Genomic DNA, 27,954 nt, shown 5'->3' on the forward strand with positions numbered 1-27,954 from the left:
GCAGACCCTCACAGAGCGTTTGGGTCTGCCAGGTTGGACCGCCATCTTCCCCCACCATCGGAGCCAACCCACCACCAAGTGGTGATCAGTTGACAGCTCTGACCCTCTCTTCGCCCGAGTGTCCAAAACATGCGGCCGCAAATCCGATGACACAACTACAAAGCCGATCATCGAACTGCGGCCTTGGGTGTCCTGGTGCCAAGTGCACACATGGACACCCTTATGTTTGAACATGGTGTTCATTATAGAAAATCCATGTCGAGCACAGAAGTCCAATAATAGAACACCGCTCGGGTTCAGATCGGGGGGGGCGTTCCTCCCAATCACGCCCTTCCAGGTCTCACTGTCATTGCCCACGTGTGCATTGAAGTCACCCAGTAGAACGATGGAGTCCCCAGAAGGAGCGCTCTCCAGCACTTCCTCCAGAGACCCCAAGAAGGGTGGGTACTCTGAGCTGCCGTTTGGTGCATAGACACAAACAACAGTCAGGACCCGTCCTCCGACCCGAAGGCGGAGGGAGGCTACCCTTTCGTTCACCGGGGTGAACCCAATGTGCAGGCGCCCAGCCGGGGGGCAACAAGTATACCCACACCTGCTCGACGCCTCTCACCGTGGGCAACTCCAGAGTGAAAGAGAGTCCAACCCCTCTCGAGAGGGCTTGTACCGGAACCCAAACTGTGCGTGGAGGCAAGTCCGACTATGTCTAGTCCGAACTTTTCTGCCTCGCACACCAGCTCGGGCTCCTTTCCAGCAAGAGAGGTGACATTCCATGTCCCAAGAGCCAGCTTCTGCGGCCGGGGATAAGACCGCCAAGGTCCCTGCCTTTGGCCGCCGCCCAGCTTACACTGCACCCGACCCCTTTGGCCCCTCTCACAGGTGGTGAGCCCATGGGAAGGGGGACCCACTTTTCCTTTTCGGGCTGTGCCCGGCCGGGCCCCATGGGTGAAGGCCCGGCCACCAGACGCTCGCCTTCGAGCCCCGCCTCCAGGCCTGGCTCCAGAGGGGGGCCCAGGTGACCCGCGTCCGGGCGAGGGAAAACGCAATCCATTTATTTTATTCATCATAAGGGGCTTGTAAGCCGTGCTTTGTCAGGCCCCTCACCTAGGACCCGTTTGCCATGGGCAAACCAGGGACATAAAGCCCCAGACAACATGGGTCCTAGGATCATAGGGGCACACAAACGCCTCCACAACGATAAGGTGACGACTCACGGAGGGGTACTTATACTTAAGTTCTGAAAAATTGTACCAATAACATCCATCCATCCATTTTCCGAACCGCTTAGTCCCCACGGGGGTCGTGGGTGTGCTGGAGCCTATCCCAGCCGTCAACGGACAGTAGGCGGGGGACACCCTGAACCGGTTGCCAGCCAATCGCAGGGCACACAGAGACAAACAACCATTTGCACTCGCACTCATACCCAGGGACAATTTGGAGTGCTCAATCGGCCTACCAAGCATGTTTTTCCAATGTGGGAGGAAACCGGAGTGCCCGGAGAAAAGCCACGCGGGCCCGGGGAGAACATGCAAACTCCACACACCCTCCTAACTGTGAGGCGGACGTGCCACCCAGTGCGCCACCGAACTGCCTGTCCGCCTCACAGTGTGGTGTGTGGAGTTTGCATATATATATATATATATATATATATATGTATGTACAACCTTTTATATATTAATAATATAAGAAGAACCTTAGTAGAACCGGTAAGTTGAACCTTGGAAAACGATCCACCAAACAGCACACACCATGAGACCAACATCCATGCTGTTATCGTGTTGCTATATAAACAAGGGGCCATAACTGAATAATAATTTAATGCACATCCAAAAATGTACAATTCAATTTTTTAAAACACCACTTTACTTCCAAAAAACTCATTCATCAACTCACTCAATCGTTTTTTAAACAGCTAACAATGATCTATGAGATTCAGTAAAGGGATTTGAATAATCACCGTGAAAAGAAAATCAGTACTGATTGTACATTGAGTTGTCCATATAAAGTAGTGATGGTCTAGGACAGATATGAGCAAACTACGGCCAGCTGGCCACATCCGGCCCGCAGCGCCGTTTAATCCGGCCTGCAAAATCAGATTTTTTTTATTTATTTATTTTTTTATTAAACATTTTTTGGGTCATTTTCTCTGCAATTACTATGTTTCCCCAGTAGATGGGAAAGCACCCACCCGCGCATTTACTCCCGGAAGCCGTGTCAGAAAGGTCGGTGCACACTCACAATTGCGTGTACGTACGAAGTAGTAGGGACCCCGCGCACTTCGCGCTCTATTTCCATCAGTGCTGAATTTCGAGTGTGGGCTGTGACGTTAGCATTCTCGTTATTCGCGCGCTAAGCTTTCAGATACAGTTTTACGCTAATGCCACCTACAAACCTTCCCCTGGAATCCTTCCATTAAAATGAGTGTCCCGAGCAAAAGAAAGCTTGACACTGAGTGCCAAATGTTAAAAAAGACTGGACAATTTGGCTCCACCTACATGTGTGAGCTGACGTTCGTCCACATGAACGTCAACAAAGCCCGTCACAGATCTCGGTTAACAGACCAACACCTCGGCTCTATCCTAAGAATTACCACAACACTATTTTACTCCAGACCATGATGCACTAGCAAAAAAGGGAGACCAAAAATACTATTGATTTCTTTATTACTTTATTTAGATGTACATATTATTTCACTGATTCTTCAAGATGATGTATTTGGTCAGAATGTTTGCCGTTTGAAGTGATTTCGCCTCATTAGATAAACATCTTTCATAAATCTGACCTGCAGGCGCTGAAATGATGGAAATATTAGTCACAATAACAGTGTCATATTTAATGAGAATCACTGATAGTAGTTTTTGGGTAAAATATTTTTTTAATGCTGTTAATAACTGATAGTAGTTTTTGGGTAAAATATTTTTTTAATGCTGTTAATAAATGCATTTGTTTTCAAAAAGCGTTTTTTTTTTATTATCCATGCCTACCTACTTAAAGTAAAAACCTTTTATGCAATGACCTTTACATGTCATTCCTTTTACTTCACATAAACACTATATCCATCTGCTCCTGGTTCGGTCCCTCGGTCAAAATTTAGAACCCAATTGGGCCCGCAAGTCAAAAAGTTTGCCCACCCCTGGTCTAGGAGCTTCCCAGCATAGTTGCTCTCCAACACCTTTGTATTCTCGTAGTGCTCTAAATGCCTTCTTTCCATAGTGCAACACTATTCAGTCCAAACAGAATGACCCAGATGTTTTTCAAGACTGCATGCAAGTGTGTCAAAAACACAACTGAATTTAAACTTGTGTGTCTTTGTGAAGGTACCGTAAAGTGGTTTTAAATAACTGCACTAAAGGAGTTAAAGAAATGTACACAGCTCGAAAGCAGCAATGCCCTAAGAAACCTCCAAAGGGACTTTTGCTGACCACAAAAGATGGAAAACTGGCTGCCAATCTGAGCACTAATGTCACGTTCCTGGTTCATCTAGATGAGGTGAGAACACACGACACCAACACATAATAGATGTTTAGCTGTTGAAGAGCATGTTTCTTTGGATTGCTGTACTCCAAGCTGTTATGAATCACAGGATTAGACCATCTCTGATTTATATCCCTTATGCCTTGACAGAAAAATACATTTAGCTTGACTGCTGACTTTGATGACCGCTTACCATTCTTGTTTCTTTGTGATTGCGCCTCATTTAAGTACTTACTGAGCCTGTCAATATGACCGTACCTTGAAATGTTGGGCATTATGCAAATCTCAAGAAACTCATTTTTTGAACAATGTATCACATGACTGGGCAAGTAGCCCTCAGGTTGCGCCAGTTCCCTGGCCAAACTCAATACAAAGCAGCTGTCCCGCAGGCAGGACGCTGGAAAGTGTAACTGTTAAAAAAAAAAAAAGAGTTCCTGAAGATTTGAACAATGCAACAAACAATTTAAGATACAATCATATCTGTCAATGAACTATTAAATCAGACAGGCACAAGCACGAAAAAGCAGGAATTATACCATGTTATTTACATTGATAACATGGCTTAAATATTCCCATGAAAACTAAATTTGTCAAAGTTTGCGTGGAGTTGAGTACCCAAGTGCAGGAAGCAGGGAGACAAGGCAGGAGTGCTTTCTCGTGGAAAAAAAATCAAAAGAACAAGAAGACAAAGAAGTTTCTATGAGGAATCAAAAGCACAAGACAGCACAAGGCAATACCAAATTCAGATCTAAACACCAAAAAACAGATCATGCCTTTTTTATAGTCCAGTATTTAAACAAATCCCAACGGATTTTCAGATCAGCTCAGTCTTTTTATTGCATTCAGGCTGTAGATATTTTCATTGTCCATCTTCTTCCAGGGTCCATTTTGTTGTTGATTTCAAAGTCAAAGTCAAAGACAGAGTTCACAACGTACATACAAGTAAACGACACAGGAAAAATAAAACAAGAAGATGAACAATAAGAGTGATAGCACGCTAGCCGCTCCCGATGCACAGCAGAGTCCGGAAAGATGACAGTCAACCAGGCCACTGTGAACACGAGCACACAACAGGCACGCACTGTCAGGTTCGTGGATCCTATCAGGCGAACGCAACCTATCTTGTCGTCCCGCGAACGAACGTACGCCAGGAGAATGGAAGGCACGGCTGTGCGAGCTGGGTTGGCCGCAAGCCTGGCCTGACGTCTCCGCGCTGGCCCCTCTTCCGCTGCCTCGCAGACCCGCTGCCGACGCATCCCAACAATGCTCCAGGACGGAGCAGTCCGAGCTCACGACGCAGTCCAACCGGGGGAGGAAGAGCAGGCCAGTCCGGCGCCGCTCCATGACGAAGCAGTCCGAGCGCCCTTAATCTCTCCGCACCAAAGTCCAGAACGCCATAAAACCCACTTCCGCCGATGTTGAGCAGAACATGCCCGCCGCACTACTAGCACGACATATCACACGAGACGAACATACACAAAACTGCCGGACAAACACTCAGTAGACACTCACAAAACACCGAACGGGACAGAGAGTGGCCGCTGCGTGTGCACGCGCCGCCATCTTGAACCGGATTTACATTCATATTGAAAGAAAAGTACAGTATTTGTGGATTGTTTTGTGTCTATGTACGTACATATTTTGATTCTGTCCATTTACTAACACTTTGTGAGATGAATGAAGCAGCAGCTCGGTGTAAACACAATTAATAAACATAGAATTCCATAGAGTTCCAGCATAAAGTAATGAATGCTGTAGGAAAGACCCTTCTAAACTCTTACTGTCGTTAAATTTTACATACTGGGCTGTTGAAAAATGTGTATAGATGAAAATAGATTCCTGTAGTTTTTGGTAACAAAATTAACACAAGTGACTGCCCTTTTGGAAATCTCAACATGTACTGGAATGCGCTCCAGCCTTCCATCATCCTATTCAGGATTGTGGGGCCCTGACCTCTATCTAAAAGACTGGGGATTATGTGGTTTACAATTTTTTTTAACCAATTAATTATGATTCACTTTAATGTTTTGTAATAGCCTGTATCTGTCCCAAATATACATATGTGCACACCTTTTGTTGAAAATAATGTCATCATTCTATCTTCCCTAATGTATCAACTACAGCTGCAAATAACTGGAAATAATAAAAATGGTCCGAGCTCTCGTTTAGAATATATCTTTAGATGTCAAAGCCAAATATTTTCAGTCCACAGCAAATTTGCCTCACTATTCCAAACATTTGATTTGGTTCACACACAAACCTATACAACGGAAAAAAATGGCTCCACAGCATGCTGCTGGATATTATTTAAAGGACATTTAGTTCTTGCTGAACAAGGCGAATGCATTGATGGACAAGGTGTATGCAAGATAAAATATGCCATTTAGTCTTCTAAAGCCTCTTCAGAGTGATTACGATCATGCAGCAGTTGGTCCCGCTCTGTTAATTCCTATGGGGTTCTGGCACATTTTGAAACACTTTGTTACTTACTATTGTTTGCCTGTTCTGTGTTCTGCGCACCACCTACACTTGGGATTTATTCAGAAGTAAGATTGACTGTAATCTTCCCTAAAGAAAATGTTCAGTGAACATGCTAACGATCCATTCACAGTCACAATAGCAGTTAGAATGTGATGTATTTGCATTCAACTGTGACTTTGATAAATGTGTGTATATGTGTGTGTGTGCGTGCGTGTGTATGTGTCTGTGTGTGCGTGTGTGTGTGCGTGTGCGTGCACGAGTGCACTCGCGTGCGTGCCCGCTATAGCTGGTCATTTTAGCTGCATGCATTTTTACACGTTCAGGAAAGACAGTCATAGCTCATATCAGTTGGCCTGCCACATCAATAAATTTGAACAGGCATGTCTAGCTCTGGACCTCGATGACTGCTGTCCTGCCTGTGTTTTACATTTCTCCCTCGTTCAACACATCTTATTAAATGATCAGCTCATCAGCAGTCTCTGAAAGAGAAGATAATGCAATACAATACATTTCACAACAGCGGTAGCTGTAACACCTTATAACACATTTGGGGCTGTCTATTAAATAATAAGAAAAGTAATTACACTAACCAATGCCTAGTATAGGGACAATATTACATGATAATGAGTGACATCTTGACTGGCCAAGCAAATATAAGGTTAGCCAATGAATGGAAGGAATATCGGCTAAAACTAAAGACTGCAGTGAGGCAATACCTAAAGAAAAGACAAGAAAGTTGAGGCAAGGGGAATAAGGAGCATTTTAAAATAAATCCTGACTTCACACCATTTACAGCTTTAAATGTGATCTGATCATGTAGGTTTGACACACATTGGCAGATGTTGGCCTACAGTCACACATACCAGCATACAGACAAACACCTGAAGGATATTTAGAGAGATATTGGTCGGTTTTGCAATGTTTACTGAACGTCCACATATAGAGCAAAGCTTGGACACACTGTGGACAAAGTGGAGATAAGTGACATCAGAGGCACCACACCTGTTTGCATGCCATCTCATTCCAGTTCTTAGTAATATCTGCAGTGCCATATATTTTTCACATAATTTTTTAGGCATTGACAATATCCCCAGAACAGTCAACCAAACCTCTTCATCTTCACGCATGGAAAGACTCACACAGGACACACATACACACACATACTCACTCATACCATCTTTCTGCGTGCAGATCATTGCATAGTGCCAGATGTGAATCCCAGACGAACGTATAAATGTGGTTGAAGACATACACTATGCATAAATCATATCAAAGTCAAAGTCAAAGTCAGCTTTATTGTCAATTTCTCCACATGCCAAAGACACACAAAGAAACCGAAATTGCGTTCCCCCCTATCCCACGGTGACAAGACATGGCTCACAACAGACAAACAAGTAAACAAGTATAACAAAAGCGTGCTGAATAAATAATGAATAAATAACACAACAATAAATAAATAAATAAATAAGAGGAGCAGAAAAAAAAGGAGCAAGTGCGCGTACAGCAGACATTCCCGAAAATAGCGCAACAGTGCCGCACGCTACGCAGAAGGGGGTAGCGAGTTCAGGGCTCTAACAGCCTGGAGAAAGAAGCTGAATGGTGCGGGAGCGCAGGCTCCTGTACCTCTTCCCAGAGGGCAGAAGGTCAAACAAAGAGTGAGCCGGGTGACTCACATCTCTGGCAATCGAGGTTGCCTTGCGGGCGAGATGGGAGGTGTAAATGTCCTTCAGGGAGGGGAGCGAAGCACCAATAATCTTACCAGCCGTATTCACTATGCGCTGCAGGGCCTTCAAGTTCTGTTCAGTGCAGTTACCACCCCAGACAGCGATGCAACTGGTGAGGACGCTCTCAATGGTGCCACGGTAGAATGTAGACAGGACTGCCTGAGGAGCACATGCACGCCTGAGCTTCCGCAGGAAGTACAGGCGGCGCTGAGCTTTCTTTACCAGTGACGAGGTGTTTGCGGACCAGGAGAGGTCCTCACTGATGTGCACCCCCAGGAACTTGGTGCAGCTCACCCTCTCCACCACAGCACCGTCAATGATCAGCGGCAGGTGTGTTGTGTGACCCTTCCGGAAGTCAACAATGATTTCCTTGGTCTTATTGACGTTCAGCAGGAGGTTGTTGTCCCTGCACCACGTGGTCAGAAGGTCAACTTCCGACCTGTACCGAGTCTCGTCGCCCTTCGTGATGAGACCCACCAGAGTCGTGTCGTCAGCAAACTTCACGATGCGGTTGTCGCTGTAGGTCGCAGTGCAGTCATGCGTCAGCAGGGTGAAGAGCAATGGACTGAGCACGCAGCCCTGGGGGGCCCCCCGTGCTCAGCGTGATGCTGGCGGATATTTTGTCGCCAACACGCACCACCTGAGGCCTCTGACAGAGGAAGTCCAGTTTCCAGTTGCAGAGAGAGGTACTGAGCTGCGGCACAATGGTGTTGAAGGCAGAGCTGAAGTCCACAAACAGCAACCTCACATATGAGTCCTTTCTCTCCAGGTGGGTGAGGGCCGAGTGGAGGGCAGAGGAGATGGCATCCTCAGAGGAGCGCTTGGCACGGTACGCAAACTGGAAAGGGTCAATGGTGGGGGGAGAACGGACTTGATGTGCTCCATGACCAGCCGCTCAAAGCACTTCATGATGATGGGCGTCAGTGCCACAGGGCGGTAGTCATTGAAGCAGGACGGTGCAGGTTTCTTCGGCACAGGAACGATGGTGGTAGCCTTGAAACACGAGGGGACGATGGCCTGCTGCAGGGAAACGTTAAAGATGTCCGTGAAGACACCCGACAGCTCCCCAGCGCAGTCCTTCAGCGCTCGACCCGGGATGTTGTCAGGGCCCGCCGCCTTACGGGTGTCAATAGCGGCAAGCGCCCTCCTCACACCGTCGGCAGAGAGGCGCAGGGGCTGCTCGTGTGTGGGGGGGGGAGTGGTCTTCAGCGGGCAAGTGCTGTTCTGGGCGTCGAAGCGAGCAAAGAAGCGGTTCAGATCGTTTAGCAGACGGACGTCGCCCTCACAGCTCCTCGGCGTGGGCTTGTAGTCCGTGATGGTCTGAATGCCCCGCCAAAGGCTACGTGCGTACTTGCTGTCCTTGAAGTGGGTGGAGACCTTGCACGAGAACGCCTTCTTCGCTTCTTTGATGCCTCGGGACAAGTCGGCCCTCGCTGTCCTCAAGCCAGCCTCATCCCCCGCTCTGAAAGCCTTGTCCCTGGCCCTCAATAGTCTGAGGACAGCCCCCGTCAGCCACGGCTTCCAGTTCGCGCGAGTGACGACGGATTTCGAGCAAGTCACATCATCGATGCACTTCGTGATGTAAGAGGTAACAGAGTCAGTATACTCCTCTATGTCCGTCCAATCGTTGTAGGTGGCTGCCTGCTTAAACAAGTCCCAGTCAGTGGTGTCGAAGCAGTCACGAAGTGCATCGGAGGCACCCTCAGGCCACACTCGAACCTGCCTCCGAACCGGCCTGGATGCCTTTACCAATTGTCTGTATGCGGGCAAAAGCAAAACGGTGAGATGGTCAGAAAGCCCCAGATGGGGGAGGGGGGTGGCTCAGCATATGATAGGATGCTGCATGTTTAGAGTCCTGCACTCATGCATGCACACCCACTTTGATGATCAGCAGTCTAATAACAGAATAATGGTGGGATATTTTTGACCAAATTATTACTGAACACATGTAGTACATTTATGTCTGTTATTACTCATGTCATGATGTTTTTTTTCTGTTGCTGTATTTGGGGGCAGCTCGGTAGCCAGTGTTTTAGGCGAATATGGCAAATCTTTAATGATTATGATTTGAACACATCTTTAATTCCTTAAAGGCATTTCATTTATCTTATATTTATCTTATCTATCATCATGAAATAATTTATATAAAATAAAGTTTAGCCCCTAAGTCCACCAAAGGGCAAGACGCCACCCGAAACGAGCAATCCGGCGGTCGGCCCGAGTGCCAAGCATTCGAACAGCAGAGCCCATCGGGTGGACAAACCTGATGCCCGACAAGCAACTCTCGGCAAAGTCTGTCCGGTGGGCGAACTGGACGCTAAATGAAAAGCGCGTGACACGACCGGTCAGGTGGGTGTCTTGGACGCCAGATGGGGGATGGGCTCGACCACAGCCCTCGTACCGCCGGGACGAGGACAAATGGCGGCTGCAAGTCTCAACCCACCGAAACGAAGTCAGATGGCGTCCACAGGTCTCGACCCGACGAAGCGTGAGCAGGATCTGGAGGCGGATCTGTGGTAGTTGTATATTCAGAACTGCGAACAACAGCAGTCGCAGTGTCAGAAATGCAGGCAGCGGCAGTCACAGAGTCAGAACCACAGGCGACAGCACACAGAGTTAAAACCGCAGGCGGCGTGCGGGGAGTCAGAACCACAAACAGCGTTTGGAGTCAGAACCGCGCGCAGTGGAGTCTTAGAATCAGAACCGCGCGCAATGGTATCAGATGGCGTTCACAGCCTGGTGTTGCCAGAGTGAGGTTGAGTGATGGCTGCTGAGTTTCCCCCTCCAGAGGGCTGATGTCCGGGAGCAGAGCAGGAGCCTTCCTCCTCCGCTTGAGATTGGGGGTGCACTTCGCATTAGCGGTGGCAGGTGACTGAAAGAAATCGAAAACAGACCCAAAAGCTCTTGATCCACTTACGAATGCTCTGGAAGTAATCATGATGGGGATAGAAGCTAGGATGAAGGAGATACAATACCTCCTAAATAAGAATGCCAAGAATGATCAGCTGATCAAAAAAGAGCTTGATCACGAGAATGAGATCTGTTAGAGATTTGCTCACTCCAACTTATTTTGCAAGAACCACACGGTAGACAAGCAAGTTCTTTTAGACACCTGCAGGTGGAGAGTTCACTCGTTGAAGGAATGAAGTCTAAAAACTCTCCCTCCTGCAATGGCGTATTTATTAAGAAAAACAGAGTGGGGGTAAGAGTAGGTTGAATAGGAAGCCCTTGTGCTCTAGTCAAAACATATCAGGGGATGTTTTAGGACCTTGTGGAGGATGGGACAAGGTAGGTTATTTATTACCGGTTGCATTCCAACATAATCATACGATAAGGATAATCTGAAAAACCCTAACATCTCCCTCCTGTTTTATCATATGATTATGCCACCCCAAACAACAAAGACAAGTAAAAAACATATATACATGTATAATGAAGAAAGAAGAATAGTAAAAATAAAAAACAACAAACAATGATAGCAACACTTTCCAGTGAAGATGAGGCATTACCTCAATACCCCAAGATCAAACTTATTGTGTAAGCGAAAAACCTGCCGGCCAGATGTTATTAGCAGGAAAATTCTTACATAGTCCCTTTGCCTAAGACGACCAGAATGCTATCAATAAAAAACAAAACAAAAACACAGAAACAGTACATCATTGTATCCATCACTTGCGAAGCATTTTCGATGGTCAAATCATCATGTTTCTGTAAAACGTGCTCAACAGAACAGCATCTACGCAATCCATGTTTCATTATCGTCATGACATCCGTCATCTCTAAGAAGTTGTATATAAACTTGGGCTACAGTAGAGGACACAAACTTCGACACAGCAGACTTCAAACATGGGATGACGCAGGACGTAAACAAGCACAACACCACCAGCACAACAAGCACAGGAGACGGCAATTTCAAAAGCAGTTGCCACCAGTTGCCAGAGAATAGCCACGAAAAGAAATCAAACTGATGTGGGACCTTGTCATTAGACATGGCTTGCTGTAAGTTCTTCAGTGAATTCACGGCGTTGTTGATGTGGGTGTCATTTTCTCCTGGTATGTATGTGCAACAGGAAGTCCCAATGATGTGGCACACACCACCTTGTGCTGCCGTCAACAAGTCCAGAACCATCCTGTTTTGCAAGACCATCAGTCTAATAGCCTGAATCTCTCTATTTTGTTCATCGTTGATTTGCAGTGAGAGATTCACAAAGGATAGAAAACGATAGTTCAGTGTCTCGATGAAGAGCGATAGTTTCCCAACACCAATCTGAGGAAAGAGTGCAAGGACAACTTTGTCTCCGACGGACCATACTTTATGGTCGTCTGGAACGTTTGCACCCCAGACAGGGTCATGAGGGTCGAAGGTTGCAACTGCCCTGCGTCGACGTCCAGAAGAGTTGTGTGCTTCTGTCAGCTGATGATGTCGTATCCTGTAGGTGTGGTCTGTCACCCACACTGTTGCACACACTCCTGTCCAGTTGGCGGGCAGCATCGGATAAACCTTGGATGTAACGTGTAATTCACTCCAGCTGGTCTCTCTGTGTAGGCCACTTGTGGTATTGTTCATCCTCTAACAGTCACATTGAGATTTGCCCAGAATAGCTGATCACAAGCACTGTCTGCAAGTCCAGGGCGGTAAGGGTCAGCATCTTTGACTGTGACAGCACGGTGTTGATATCCAACTCCTGGATGCCGTGTCCCTGTAAAACAATGCTCTAGACTTTCCTGCTACGTTTCACACAATAATAATGATGAGTAAATCATCAGATACCTCTCGTGCATACACTCCAACAAACGCTAAGCAGATGTGAGATAACTTGCATGAAGTCTACTTAACCAAACATTGAGTAAATATGGGATAACTTAAAAACTGTCCCGGTCAACAACAATTCGTAAATAGAAACTACAAGGCATAATAGATAAAGAACTTCTCTTTAGCTAGACAAAGAACAAAGGTGTTCTGTTCATAAATAGTGAGGGCCTTTCACAGATAAGACAAGGAAGGGAGTATAAGAACTCCCTAAAACCTGGCAGATGTGTTGGCCTTGAGCGAAGGTATGAGACCTCCGGTTCAGGCCGGCCAGCGCTTCTACAAAACTAATTATCCTGACATTTCCCCACTGTTTATCACATATTTGCTGAAATTCACACATCACCGTAAACAACCCCTTTTCTCGACTCTCAGTCATCGGATCACATTCATGAGGACAAATATGTTTACACCAAAGGATAAACGTTGCAATGTCATCATTCAAAATCCCATGGATCTGGGAAAAGTCTGGTAACACAGATGCAGGAATTTTGCCATCAACATCATCATGTTGCCGCTCAGACATTAGGTATATCTGAGCAATCTCGTCCTCCATGGGCGATATTACTGTAGTGGCGAGACAATTAAACAGAGCACGAAGACACGGTATGCAACATCCATACAAGGTGAGCATAGCAGCAACACTGAAACTGATGGTAAAATTGAGGACACAGTGGCGTTATACTTCCCCAAAAGCATTCATCCACTTGTAGTGCTCTTTCATCCTCGTTTTGAGGGATCGCAGGCCTGCAATCCGTCAGGCTCCCATCAGGGGCGGTGTTGTTGGGGATGAAGGCGCAGCATTGTTCTCCAAACATTGCACAGACGCCTCCTTTCTCAGACAACAACATATCATGAGCATTGTGGTTCTGGATCGACATTAGGGAAGGCGTGGCTAGCTGTTTATGCCCTGCCTCGAGCCCCGCTTGTGTCCGTTTGCCCAATTTCCGCATGTTGTAATGGATGTAATTTATCCTGTCTACGTTCTTGTTCATCGTTCACCAGCAGCAAGTGGAGGACTCCCATCCCGCTGCAATTTGGTCATTTAATTCTTATTAATCAGGAACTCCTCTAGGTACTCCAATTGCATCAATTTCGGTCAAATCATCGTCGCCTCTCAAATTTAAAGATATTTTGGTTTTTACCAGCTTTTTTCCCAGATCTTGGCATGTTGATGTATATACAATTTCGCTTGACTACATTCTCTAAAAGCAATGGCTTCTTTTTTTTCTTTTTTCTCTCAATGGATATTATATAGACTGCTCTGTCACACAATCCAGTAGAGGTGACAGATTTCACACAATCTTTGGTCAATGGCAACGGTACAATATAAATAATCGGTCGCAAATCCATACATATGACATATTCATTTTTTTTTCTTTGCAGCTTATTTTGCCATAAGCAATCAATTGTTTCTTTTTTCAGTTACTCTTATAGTTAGTTACCTGAAACAAATTATCCACATTCATTCTAGATATTCATCCCATTCTTTAACATCTACAGAGGTTGTTGACAAAGTACACATATAAACATCATACTTTCATGGCAGTCCAGATCCGACACAGCAGATCATCCTGCAAAGGTCAAATTGATCTTTTAAATTGGAGGCATTCAGTGTTTTTGTTTTTGTTGAAACAAGCTCTACAAAAAAAAAAAAAAAATTGTTTTGTTTTGAAAATGTTTTGAATATGAATCAAATCCATATGTTGTATAAAGCTGACTGATCGGCCCCACTATCCCTCCTCTTGAGCCATGTGACACGCACCATGGCTCAATATTGCTCACCATTAGCATAGGTTCTTTGGTGGGGTAGGTCATTTATAGATGCCATTCTCTAATCTTGCCCCTCTTTTCGTCCATAATTGAATTTCACTCTATGGACTTTGTCGCTGCACATCTTTAAAAATGTTTCAGTGATCTAATCTGCTTCTTGTGTGTATAAAATTTGAAGTGTCTTTTGCGCTGCAGCTTTGTGGTTCTGTCTGCAAGCTTGTTACCTCTTGACACCTTATCAGTCTCGTGTGTGTGTGTGTGTACTGCACACGTGCACATAGCTACTTTTCGTGGCAATTGGACTGTTTTGACAACTAGCTTAGCAAGTAAATGGATGCCCTCCCCGAATGGGGAGTGACTCAGCTAGCAAATGATTAGACATTTTCACTTTCTTGTAGTTTCTTTAGTTACTTTTCAATCGTTTTCTCTTTGTTTATCACAAGAATCTTAGAAATTTGAATACGAATCAAAACGTATGTTTTATTTTACTCAATTGTATGATTTAGAGAATCCATATGTAGTAAAGTGTTGTATTACTACATATGATTTCATCATCTTTTAATTTGACTTTCTTTCCAAAACGCTTCTTAATTTCTCAGTTCACACATCTTCTACATGTGTTACTGGTTCTCCAGTTTTTTCTCTAGTTAACTATCAATCCAAAAGCTACGTTTTTCTTTTTAGCATTCAACCTGCTCAAAATCACTCTTTCATCAAAGTCGCTCTACTAGTTTTCTATAGTAGTCGCCAACGACTTCAACCATTCAACCTTTCATTCGGGCAATCATTCATCAATGCTTATCATATGCATCTCACACAGTCTCCAAAAGGAGTCACATTGGTCCCATTTCATCCAAGCTCACCACACAACATTCATATATCATTTTCAACTCAAGTTTCCTGGTAGAACAATCCACCAATTCAAAAAAAACTAAAACAAACAACTGGCAAATTAATCTGATTTTTTTTTTTTTTTTTTTATTTGAAGAACTCAGTCTCTCAGATTTAGCTTGCATTTAGAATTTTGTATAATCTTATAGCACAACCAATCAATTATTCCTATTAAATGTAGCATTGCAAAATCTTAAATTCACAATTTAGCTTCTCCCAATTCCTGAAAGCATGTTCTGTTGTTTTGTTTACTCCGAATTTCTCATGAGGGCTTGACACTAACATGCACTAGTGTGGATTAGTTTCTGCTCGCAAACAGATTTCTCTCTTTTTCTTTTATTTTTATCTGTCAAAATTGTTTCTGTTCTGCGGTGTAAATTGATTAGACAACAGTCTAGCAAATTTCTTTCTACTAAAAGTTTAGCCAACCTTCATCAACTTAACACATACGCACACACATGCACAGCTCTCGCGTGCGGAAGGTAGGTCTCAGCAACAATGATTCGTCACAGGCTGGCCATTTCCTGTGGTCGATCATGAGCTGGTCCCTCCCATGCACACGAGGACAGCACATTCTAATTTTATTTATTTATCTTCTAGAAGCAAGTTGCATTTCTTTACCACTTGATTTGCATATTTTAACTTCAGTGTAACACAATTTCATCCCTATTCATTTGTAATTGGGCCTACAAACAGCATTGTCATACTTCTTGTGTGGACAGGGGCTCTAACAATCTAAAAAGATTTTTGATAACCTGACAATGACATGTTTTGCTGTCATATGGGAGAGGTTTCAGATCTTTTAAATTTCGATACATGATTTGCATAGGACCGGAAACTCCTCTTGCCCCTTGCTTGAGCCGCGGCTTGAGCTGCGGCCTTGCACCTGCTCACAGGGGCCTTATTGTCTCCTGGTCTGACAAACACTTGTGACCGCATCAGTTTTCATCTTTCTAGCTTTTGTCTCTTGAATTCGTTCTCATCTCTTTGTGAAGATTTCAACCACACTCTAGCACTTCTACCACTTCTTCCACATTTCAAATTTCCTTGTACTCCATAAATTTTCTTCCACTTCAGCATCTATTGCATACAATTAAGAAATCTACTTGCCATGAACTTCTCGTTTCAAAGAAGAGCAGAGCAAGAGATTTACCGTTCTTATTTCCCATCTTAATTTTAGTAGTTTAAGGTTTTACAATTTTTTTTTCATTTTTTTTTTTTTTCTTTGAGGATCCTCAATGCAGGTTTAAATTGACCTTTCAACAGGTTACTAGCCTGTTTTATTGCCGTGGATAAACGCTAGAACTGCTTTTTAGTCAATTTATCCTACCAGTCACACACTCAATCACACAAACTCCAGCGCTTTTTTAGGCCTATCCAGGGATGGGTGTAAAACCCTCCCAAACAGCTTTGGAAAAACGGACAAAAGAAAAAATCTACGCCCTTCTTCAATTAAGAAAAAGAAGCTCTGTTTTTCTTAGCCCGTTTCTTCCACTGGGACTTGAACCCAAGCTGTTCTTTGGCTTGGAAAAACATACAAAGAAAAATCTATGCCCTTCTTTGATTAACAAAAAAGAAGCTTTGTGTTTCTTAGTACGTTCCTTCCACTGGGACTCTAACCCAAGCCAGATCCCTCAGCTCGGAAGAACAGACAAAGAAGAGTCTACGCACCTCTTCGATGAACAAAAAAGAAGCTCTGCTTTTCTTAGCCTGTTCATTCCACTGGGACTTGAACCCAAGCTGGCTCTCGTGCACCTCTGCATTTTACGCGTTTCACAACACAATCACACAACTTCAGGCCTTTAACTTACTTGTCCCCTGGTTCGTTGCACTGCCGGGTCCCGTCAATCCACCTCTGTCAGACGAAGGCAGACCTAAGATGCTGGCCCAGCGAAGAATTCTCTTCCCAGGACTTTCTCCTCCAGGTCCTCCTAGTGGACGCTGGCTTGTCAACAATGCAGCACGTCCTTCGTCAGACAGATAGCGGGTATGAGGGGTCCCGGGTTTCGGCACCAAAATGTTAGAGATTTGCTCACTCCAACTTATTTTGCAAGAACCACACGGTAGACAAGCAAGTTCTTTTAGACACCTGCAGGTGGAGAGTTCACTCGTTGAAGGAATGAAGTCTAAAAACTCTCCCTCCTGCAATGGCATATTTATTAAGAAAAACAGAGTGGGGGTAAGAGTAGGTTGAATAGGAAGCCCTTGTGCTCTAGTCAAAACATATCAGGGGATGTTTTAGGACCTTGTGGAGGATGGGACAAGGTAGGTTATTTATTACCGGTTGCATTCCAACATAATCATACGATAAGGATAATCTGAAAAACCCTAACAAGATCAATGATGTATCATTGGTCTCAAGATCTCACCTAGAAACAACACCGTGTCAATGAGACATCAAAGCAATATGGATGAGGTGGAGAACCGATCCATGGAACAGCAAGCATTGGAGTTTTTAACAACAAAAGACATAACACTGGAGCTTTGAAATGTTTGCCACCCGCTTCCTAAGAGAGGAGTTTCTGGAGGATGAGTCAGTGACGACCGTGCCATACTACTGAGCTTCACAAGCAGAAAGTACATTCCTTCATTGAAATATGGAAAAGGGATCATATGTTTATATTAACGAGAAACATAATGCATCCATTGCTTCGCGAGCCCGACAACCGAAAAAGGAAGGGAATCTTCCAAGGTCTTGGACTGTAAGCTGCAAAATCTATGTAAAGCCAAACCGATCATTTAAAAAGAATAACAGACTGTTTCAGATCAGAGCGCCAGAGGAGATGGAAGATTTTGCAAATTGAGGTATGTCAAGCCCTATGAAAAAAATCCATGAGCCCAGTTCATGCTACAATCAAATTGTCACAAAGTGAATTGCAAGAACTGATGAGCATGTTATGACAACTTAAACTTGGAAATAAATCACCATTCAAAATTAATGAAGACATTGATCAAGATAAATGTGGATACTACTTAAGGATCAGTTCAACAACTGCATCGATTTGGAAGGAAAGCTGCCCATAATTCGATTTAACAGCAGGAGTTTAAATGCCAACTTTGGAAAGATTCAGGATTATCTATTGACATTGGATAAACCTTTTAACATTAGTGTGCTAATCAGAAAGTTGGACTAAAGATGATATGAAGGGTGGGGTCCACCTTGAAGGATACAAATATCAAAGTCAAAGTCAGCTTTATTGTCAATTTCTCCACATGCCAAAGACACACAAAGAAACCGAAATTTCGTTCCCCCCTATCCCACGGTGACAAGACATGGCTCACAACAGACAAACAAGTAAACAAGTATAACAAAAGCGTGCTGAATAAATAATGAATAAATAACACAACAATAAATAAATAAATAAGAGGAGCAGAAAAAAAAAGGAGCAAGTGCGCGTACAGCAGACATTCCCGAAAATAGCGCAACAGTGCCGCACGCTACGCAGAAGGGGGTAGCGAGTTCAGGGCCCTAAATATGTCCATAGTAGCAGAAACAACAAATCTATAGGAGGAGTTGTGCTCTATATTGAAGGCAGCAGCAGCTGTGAAACATTAGATTGCATGTCATTGGTGGTAGAAAATGTATTAGAATGTCTATCAATTGAGATCAGTATGTCAAAAGACAATAAACAGTAGTGTGTATACAGATCCACAGCCTCCAACATCGAAGTGTTTAACAATCACATGAGTAATTTGCTCGTTAATCTGAATCAGAAGGAAGCCCTCCGGTGTGGAGATTCCTACACGCTGAAATAAAGATGTATGCGGATCTGAAGGCCCTAAAAAAAACAATGAAGAGTTAATTGGACAAACAATACCAGTGTCAACATGATGAAATGACTGTATCTGCTTATATTAGGAAGGCCGGTACCCTAGATAAAAATACTTCATTACAATATCAGAAACTTGATCAAAAGGACAAAAATAGAGAAAAGGACAATGCAAATTTGAGAAAGACTCTTATGAACGGTAAAGAATCCTCATCATTCAGACACTTGGGCAAAAATAAATATGAGCCACCATGTTGTTGCTGTATAGAACTTAGAATGTTACAATAGTCTCACCATTGTGTGCTGTAGTGCCATCTGCCCGCTATTCATTTTCGTTAAAATCAAGGGGATCTGAACACACAGGACATTGTGGAAGCAGAAAGAGCCTTGATGGGGTCTGTAATGAGTCTGTACCTAACAATGGTTTCTGCATTGATCTCCCCTTGTGGATGTAGTCGGTCATGCATGTGAGATGGGCAATTGGAGATAGCCTTACAATATGTTTTGATCTGCCAGTTTGGTCCAGCATCCTCCACTACCATCGAAGCCAACAAACCAACAGGCAGAGATTCTTTGAAAGCTCTCCCCCTTTCTTCACCTGACTGTCCAAGTCATGAGGCCTCAAGTCCAATAAAATGGCCACATTGTTGATCTTTAAACTGCAGCCTAGGGTGTCCTTGTGCCAAGTGCATATATGGCCACTTAAGTCTGAACATAGCAGTCGTTATGGGCAATTCATGATGAGCACAGAGGTGCAAAAACAGAACACAGCATGGGTTCTGATCAAAGGAGCCCTGACTTCCAATCACGCCAAGTCTCATTGCCAATGTCCATGTGAGCATTCAAGTCCCACAGCATAAAGTTGTAGTCTCCAGCAGGAGTGCTCTTCTACACTCCAACTGCAAGCCACTGTTCGATGCATAGGCAGAAGAACAGTTTGGTCCCTTTCACCATGAGCAACTCCAGAATAGAAGAGAGCTCAACCCCTCTCAAAAGTGCCAGTACCAAAGCCCAAGCTGTTTGTAAAGGCAGGCCCTTCCTTGTTTAACACAAACGATTCAAATGATCAGCTCATCAGCAAACTCTGTGGAAGCCAGATGATGAGCCTGATCATTTAAATCATGTGTGCTGGAGAAGGGAAACTTCTAAAACAGGCAAGACAGCAACTCACTGCAGGGCTTCCTGTGCGTTTACCAATTTGGCAGATGCCAAAAGAGAGAGAGAGTGTGGCCTGAGGGGGCAATGTGGGATCTGCAGGAATATTTTTAATGTCCAGACTGGCAATGTTCAAGGCAGTTGCATCATTCAACAGCATCATTGATGCTGATGAGCATGCCATGTCTGTCTCAGCCTCCATCAGAAAATGCACAGACGACGTCAGCACCAATAAAAACATCACCCTTACCAACGAAAACCCGACCTCAACCATCGGCCATCAGAGTAGCAAAGCATGTTCACAGTGAGAAAATCAAGGAATTTTCCATAACCCTCCAAACCCCAGGAACATTTGGCGGGACATTTGGACCATTACCAATGACAAAAGAGTACTTCAACCATGCATACTATGATGCTGGCTTGCTCAATGGGCTGAACGACTTTTTGGGGAGGTTGGAGTAACTAAAAAGCAGTCCTACTGTGATGAGGAGGCACCCTTTCTTACCACTGCTGATGTGAGGAGGTCTCTGAAGGGACTCAACATTCTGAAAGCTCCTGGTCCAGACATTCCCAGTCTGGTGCTCAAAGAGTATGTTGACATCCTTGCTTGTGTTCAAATGGCCATTTTATCATTTCACTGAACCAAGCCAAAGTCTAAGCCTGCTTTGAGACCTCCTTCATCATCCCAGTTGTCAAAGAAATCCACCATCTCATCCCTCAATTTCTTCTACCCCGTCGCACTCACACCCATCATGATGAAGTGCTTCAAGAGAATGGTGAAACATAACATCCCCTCTGTGCTCACCCCATATTCGACCCTTCATATTTTGCCTGCTGGCCCAACCACTCTACTGAGGACACCATCTCTGCTATTCTTCACTTGAGCCGCACCATGTGGAGAAAATAAAAACTCACACGTGAATGCTCTTTCTAGGATGTTGTATCAAAAAGTTGCAGATTATAATATAATATGTTCGTTTTGTAACACTAATCAATTTCTCTTTTTCTATGGTTTAACATTTAAATAAAACTTTGTCATAACTTACACACTTTACCAAAAAAGTATGTTTCTCTTTCAGAAATGTGCAAATTAAATTGTGTTAAAAGGCACAAAACGGTTAAATTTATCCTGCCTGGTCCAGAGCTTCGGATCCCTCAACCTTTGATCATTTAATTTACCCTTTTGCCAACTTCTGAAACAATAGTAACAACACACAGTTTACACAAGTCTAGTGCTTTACAAAAATGATTATGCTTTATCCATCCATCCATTTTCTATACCACTTGTCCCCACGGGCGTGCTGCAGCCTATCCCAGCAGTCACCAGGCAGTAGGCGCCCTGAACTGGTTCCCAGCCAATCGCAGGGCACACAGAAACGAGCAACCATCCGCACTCGCACTCACACCTCGGGGCAGTTTGGAGTGCTCAATCAGCCTACCATGCATGTTTTTGGGAGGAAACTGGAGAGCCCGGAGAAAACCCACACTTGTACGAATAGAACATGCAAACTCCACACAGCGAGGGCCGGAGGTGGAATGGAACCCACACCCTCCTAACTGTGAGGCGGATGTGTTAACCAGCGCACCACTGTGCCGCCCGTGATTATGCTTTGGTAAACATAATTAAACAACTTTTAGACTTTATAACCATGTATCGTTGTATTTCCTGACTATAATGTAAATATATTTACAATATTTAAAGATGCAATTTATTTTCATTCACCCATTCATATTGTACTAGACTAAATTATATAATTTGTACAAAGGACAAAACTTAATCTTGTCTTGAATTATAGGTAATTACAACCATGACTGCACAATTACCTTATTGGCCCGAATATAAAACGACCCTGATTATAAGACGACCCGCTCTTTTTAAGACTCAAGTTCGAAAAAAGACTTTTTGAACACCAATTTTAATTTTTACACAGAAAATAATTACAGTACATCTGAAACAAATGATTATAACAATATATTCAAGAGAAAAAACATGTTATTTTGCCTCATTCAAATCATGCAAAAACTGTCTATCACATCTTAGTATCTGAACATTTAAATATGTAAACTATAGTGCAATCACATTTGTAAATGAATGGCTTCTGGTTTTTGAAATGTAAATAAACCAATCTACTGTGATAAAACAACAAAATTGCAAAAACTGAATTAACGATCAAAGTGAAGTCTAACTGTAACTGTAGTCTTGAAACAAATCTGAATAAGGTAAAACATTGCAATAAAATAATGCAAACTGCTACCGCTATTTTTATTTTTATTCTTTGTGACAGGGGTTCGCTTTGGACTGGGGAGTTAAGTTCAGCATTCACTTTGAAGATATCTGGTGCCATTTAGCGTTCTGAATGGGTATAATGTCTTGACCCCGAATGTAAGACGACCCCCACTTTTTCAGTCTCATTTCAATGCTAAAAACACCGTCTTATATTCGGCCCAATAAGGTGCAAAGATTCAATCAGCAGAATATTTTTCGCTCACTGAAAAGCACAGCAGAAATAGTGCTTATTTTTATATAGTACAGCAAATACTGTATTTGATCTTGTGGGGTTAAATGCTGCTTTTTTTAAATGTCTTTGTGTCCACTTATACTGAAGCTGAGAACCTCATCTTATGCTGTGAGTTGCTTATGAAGAACATTTAATTGCATCTGCAATATGCCACTCACATGTTCTTTGGTTTATAGTTTGTGTTTCTTACGGTGTAGGTACCAAATTAAATCACTGATGGAGAGCATGGCCAGTTCTGTGTAGGAATTCTATGTCCCTCAAAAATGACCTACGGTTGTCTTTTTCTGGGTGCGCACATGTCAAAATATATTACATGTCACATGTGTCACAAACATTTGTCCCATTTCACTTTGATTGATTGATTGATTGATATCTTTATTTCGAACATCCAAAACAAAAATGAAAAAACAAAACAAATCACACTCTAAAGTGCCACATATAAGTCCATACAACAAACAAACAAAATATAAACCAACAAACAAAAAAATACATAAATAAATAATAATAATAATAATATATAAGTAAATAAATCAATAAAGAATGCTCGAAAAGGAGTAGGAAGAAGCATAGCTTTTTAGATTCCTACCCCTTTCTCACTTTATCCATTAAACCAATGATTCAACATATATTGTAATTCTACAACAGAACACAAGTAGATACACTTTCACACTTATTTTTCTGTTTCATTTTAACTTGTGTGTAGCCCTTTGGCACTTTTAGCCTTTGTACCCGCTAAACAACATATTTTTGTACATTCTTTTAAACTGGTGGATATTTGGACTTTGCTTGAGTTCCTCACTTAGATTGTTCCATAGTTTGACCCCAGTTGTAGTGATGCAGAAACTTTTTAAGGTTGTTCTTATGTTTAAGATTTTGAAGTTGTGATTCCCCCTTAACTTATAACCTCCCTCCCGATTCCTAAATAAGTTTTGGATATTTTCTGGTAGTTGTTTTGCTTTTGCCCTATACATGATGATTGCTGTTTGGTAAGATACTATGTCAGTGAATTTCAATAGTTTGGATTGTATGAAAAGTGGATTTGTGTGTTCCAAGTAGTTGACTTTATGAATAGTCCTTATTGCTCTTTTCTGCAGAATGATAAGTGGCTGTAGTGAAGTTTTATAAGTATTCCCCCAAACCTCAGCACAGTAATGCAAATAGGGCAAGACAAGAGAACAATAAAGTGTACGAAGTGAATGATAATCCAGTAATTCTTTTGCTTTGTATATGATTGCCATGCTTCTTGAAATTTTAGACTTTACGTTTTTGATGTGTGGCTTCCAACTCAGCCTGTCATCTATTATAACCCCAATAAATTTGTTTTCCTGCACTCTTTCAATTTCAGTCCCATCTATTTCTATTCGTATCTTTATGTTCGCTTTGCCAAATACCATAAAATTGGTCTTACTTACATTTAATGATAATTTGTTCCAGTCGAACCACATTTTTATTTTTTTCATTTCCTCATTCAACACTGATTCCACTTGTTGGATGTTATCACCTGAACAAAAGATATTTGTATCATCTGCAAAATTGATGAGTTTTAGTTCTTTAGAGACTTTGCACATGTCATTTATATACAAAATAGATAATTTAGGGCCTAAAACTGACCCTTGTGGAACACCACAAGCTATGTCCAAATATCCAGAGCAGTGATTACCCAACTTTACATACTGTTGCCGTTCTCGCAGATAATCCTTTATCCAACTTTCAACAAGTTATTATGCCCTCTGTGAAATTAATTTCCTAGTGTTTTCCCTTTTTCTCCGAATGTCTCAGGAAATGTGCCCCTGAAGTGTACACATACTACTAGTGTCCTTCAACACAAAAGATAATATACAATAGCACTGTATTTTGAATTGTGGACCAAATAACATTTGTGCTGTCTTTCAGGGCGATTCTATACGGACAAACATCCAACTAGATTTTGGCGATGGCATAGCTGTGTCATATTCGAACCTCAGCTGGGCTGAAGAAGGCATCAAACATGTCTACAAGTCTGCAGGGATATTTTGTGTCACAGCTTTGGCTGAAAACTCCCTGGGTTATGACACAACAACACTCCATCTGCATGTCACGTGTAAGTGTCTACATTGCCCAAAAGTATATCTTTGCTCTTGCACATGTAAAATCTACTGAATAATATGTGTCACTTCATGAACAACATAAAATCAAATGAGGGATTAGAAATTGGTTTTATTATACTGTAGCTCATTTAAAGTGAATTGTGATTCACTGGAATTTAATATTTAATAGTTGCTATTGTGATGAAAAAACATTACATTGATATTTTCATTAAATCAGCATTAATTTAAGTCAAGTTTATTTGTATAGCCCTAAATCACAAACAGTCTCAAAGGGCTTCACATAGCCAAAATTGACAATTATTCTCAAAGCATCCCCTGATCTTAAGCTCCCAAAAGGGCAAGGAAAAACTCAAAAAAACCCTGCCAGGGGAAAATGAGAAACCTTGAGAAGGGACCACAGATGGAAGGATCCCCTTTTCAGGATCACCAGGTTGTAATGGATGCAGAGAGGGCACAAGTAATACATAATATGAAAATCAATGAAAAAATGGATGTCGGAGGTGCCCTCGATTGTCCTGGCAGTGTCTTCAAGGAGGTTGAGCTGCAGTTTCTTCATTTTGAATTGGTCCCCGAGAATCCAGGTAGCCGCTAACAGCTTTTGAGCCACCTAACCAGCCAGGGAGGGGGTGGGCAGAGAGAACAAAACAAACTCCGGCCAAATCGGCCACTACAAGTTAGTTAAAGGCCATCTCATAGAAATGTGTCTTTAAACGTGTCTTAAATGTTTCTACTGAGGTAGTAGTTCTAATATCCATTGGTAGGGCATTCCAAAGCTCTGGAGCCCGAATAGAGAATGCTCTAGACCCTGCAGACATTTTCTTGGCTCTCGGTGTAACTAAAAGACTAGCGTTTTGCGAACGAAGGTTACGAGACGGAACATAAGGAATGACTAGGTCGACGAGATATGAAGGCGCTAAGCCATGCAGTGATTTATAGGTTAGTAGAAGAACCTTGAAGTCACATCTTAAATAGACCGGGAGCCAATGTAATTTGGCTAATATTGGGGTAATGTGATCAAATTTTCTTGACCGTGAGAGCAGCCTCGCAGCAGCATTTTGCACTAACTGTAGACTTTTGATACTGGACTTAGGAAGACCAGAGAACAATACATTAAAGTAGTCCAGGCGCGACGTGACGAACGCATGTATAATAGTTTCCGCATCCCCAGTCGAGAGGATAGGACGAATCTTAGCAATATTACGAAGGTGAAAAAACGCAATCCTGGTTATATTCTTAATGTGTTTTTGAAAGGAGAGCGTTTGGTCAAATATTACCCCGAGATTAGTTGCCGTATCACTCTGAGTGATAGTACGGTTATCTATAGTTATAGTGGTTTCCTTAAATAAGTGTTGATAACGAGTAGGACCAATTATCAAGAGCTCAGTTTTATCTGGGTTAAGACGAAGGAAGTTGAGAGACATCCATTGCTTGATCTCCGCAAGGCACGCCTCGAGATTACAACAGTCCCGCGGATCTGTCATCGATAACGGCATATATAATTGGGTGTCATCCGCGTAGCATTGAAAACTAATATTATATTTACGTATTATGTCCCCAAGCAGAATCATATAAATATTAAATAAAATCGGTCCGAGTACCGATCCCTGTGGGACACCACACGTAACATTATAGAGCTCAGAGGACGTATTGCCATGGACCACTCGGTGCGTCCTGTCTGATAGATAGGAATTGAACCAGCCTCGTGCTGACCCTGAGATACCAACACAACTTTTAAGACGCCCTAATAAAAATATCGAAGTCTACAGTGTCAAAGGCAGCACTAAGATCGAGTAGTAACAATACAGACGACGTATTTGAATCCATAGCTATGAGGAGATCATTAGTCACTTTAGCAAGTGCTGTCTCTGTGGAATGATTAGCTCTAAAACCAGACTGAAAAGAGTCATATCGATTATTAGTGACCATGTAATCAACAAGCTGCTGCGCTACTACTTTTTCAAGAAGTTTTGCTATGAATGGGAGGTTTGAAACTGGCCTATAATTACTGAGACAGTCCAGGTCAAGATTTGCTCGCTTAAGTAGCCGTTTAATAATAGCGGTTTTAAAGGCTGTTGGCACTATCCCAGAGGAAACAGACAGATTGATTATATTTAAGACGGACGGAAATTGGAAATAATTCTAGAAGCGGGTCGAGTAAACATGTTGTTTGTTTAGCCGCACTAACCAATTTTGTAAGCATTTCAAGGGACACGCTTTTAAAATTTGAGAGGGTTATTGCATGATCCCCAGCGCTAGTAACCGGCGGAGCGATTGGAATGGTATTCTTGATCTCGTCCCTAATGGACTCAATCTTTTGAGCAAAACATTTCATAAACTCGTCAGCTGAGTGGAAGGAGCTATCGGGGGTCGGCTGGCGCAGAGTTAGCTTTGCCACTGTATCAAATAGGTATTTAGGATTGTTTTTATTGAGATTAATGACTTGCGAAAAATAACGAGTTTTTGCTAAAATAAGCGCATCTTTATATTTCAGGAGGCTGTCCTTCCATGCCGTTTCATCAGTAAGACCGGTCGGGACGGAGTGATTGGATTTGTCTACTACCCCAGTAGAAAGTGTGTTTATGTGTACTGCAGCACTATTTAAACTGTCGCGCTCTAGTCTACACGAGGAGCTATGTGTATGCTGAAAGTCTAGCCTAGCGCTAGTTAACTTTAACTTAACAGACTCCAAACCCATCCTCACAGGTGGTCTAATCACCTGTGCCCTGGCCTGCTCTAAAGTGACCTGTCATGAGTGGCTCAAACAGTAATCTATATTCCTAGAAAGAGTGAAGGCGCCTTCACGGTTAGGGTGAAGGCCGTCCTTCCTCAGCAGGTCGGGGCGGCCCCAGAAGGAGGACCAGTTATCTATAAAATACAGTCCCTGCTTTTTACAGAACCCAGCCATCCATCGATTAAGGGAGACTAATCTACTAAACCTCTCATCAGTGCCTCTCCCAGGCAGGGGGCCAGAGACAAATACTCGATGCCGACTCATCTTTCTGGCAAGATCACAAGTCCTCGCTATGTTTTTCTTTGTGATCTCTGATTGTCGTGTATCACTATGTCCGAGTAGCTAGTGTTGGTGGAACTACGCTGTTGACTAGGCCTATTGCGAGTCAGCTCCCTAAGATTAGCTTCTATGTCGGGTGCTCTGCCCCCAGGAATACATATTACCGTGGCTGGATTTTTAAGCGTAATGTTTCGGGTAATGGAGTCGCCTATGACCAAAGTGCGAGGGCCAGTACACCGAGATGACTTTGGACGGCTATGCGT

General features: G+C 43.0%; 1 protein-coding gene and 1 long non-coding RNA gene across 3 annotated transcripts in view; one reads left to right on the top strand and one right to left on the bottom strand.

Moving 5' to 3' along the window:
- sorcs3a (sortilin related VPS10 domain containing receptor 3a) overlaps window positions 1-27,954 on the top strand; it is a 357,551-nt gene that overhangs the window by 300,547 nt on the left and 29,050 nt on the right. For both annotated transcript variants that reach the window (XM_049721519.2, XM_049721518.2), the window contains exons 18-19: window positions 3,315-3,486; window positions 24,488-24,674. In XM_049721519.2, coding sequence (XP_049577476.1) covers window positions 3,315-3,486; window positions 24,488-24,674 — 359 coding nt within the window. The remainder of the gene's footprint in view (window positions 1-3,314; window positions 3,487-24,487; window positions 24,675-27,954) is intronic.
- The window catches only part of LOC137840309 (uncharacterized), a 112,946-nt gene that overhangs the window by 37,845 nt on the left and 47,147 nt on the right, over window positions 1-27,954 (bottom strand). The gene's annotated exons all lie outside the window — the stretch shown is intronic.

This window comes from Syngnathus scovelli, chromosome 5 (genome assembly GCF_024217435.2).
Source record: "Syngnathus scovelli strain Florida chromosome 5, RoL_Ssco_1.2, whole genome shotgun sequence".
NCBI lineage: Eukaryota > Metazoa > Chordata > Actinopteri > Syngnathiformes > Syngnathidae > Syngnathus > Syngnathus scovelli.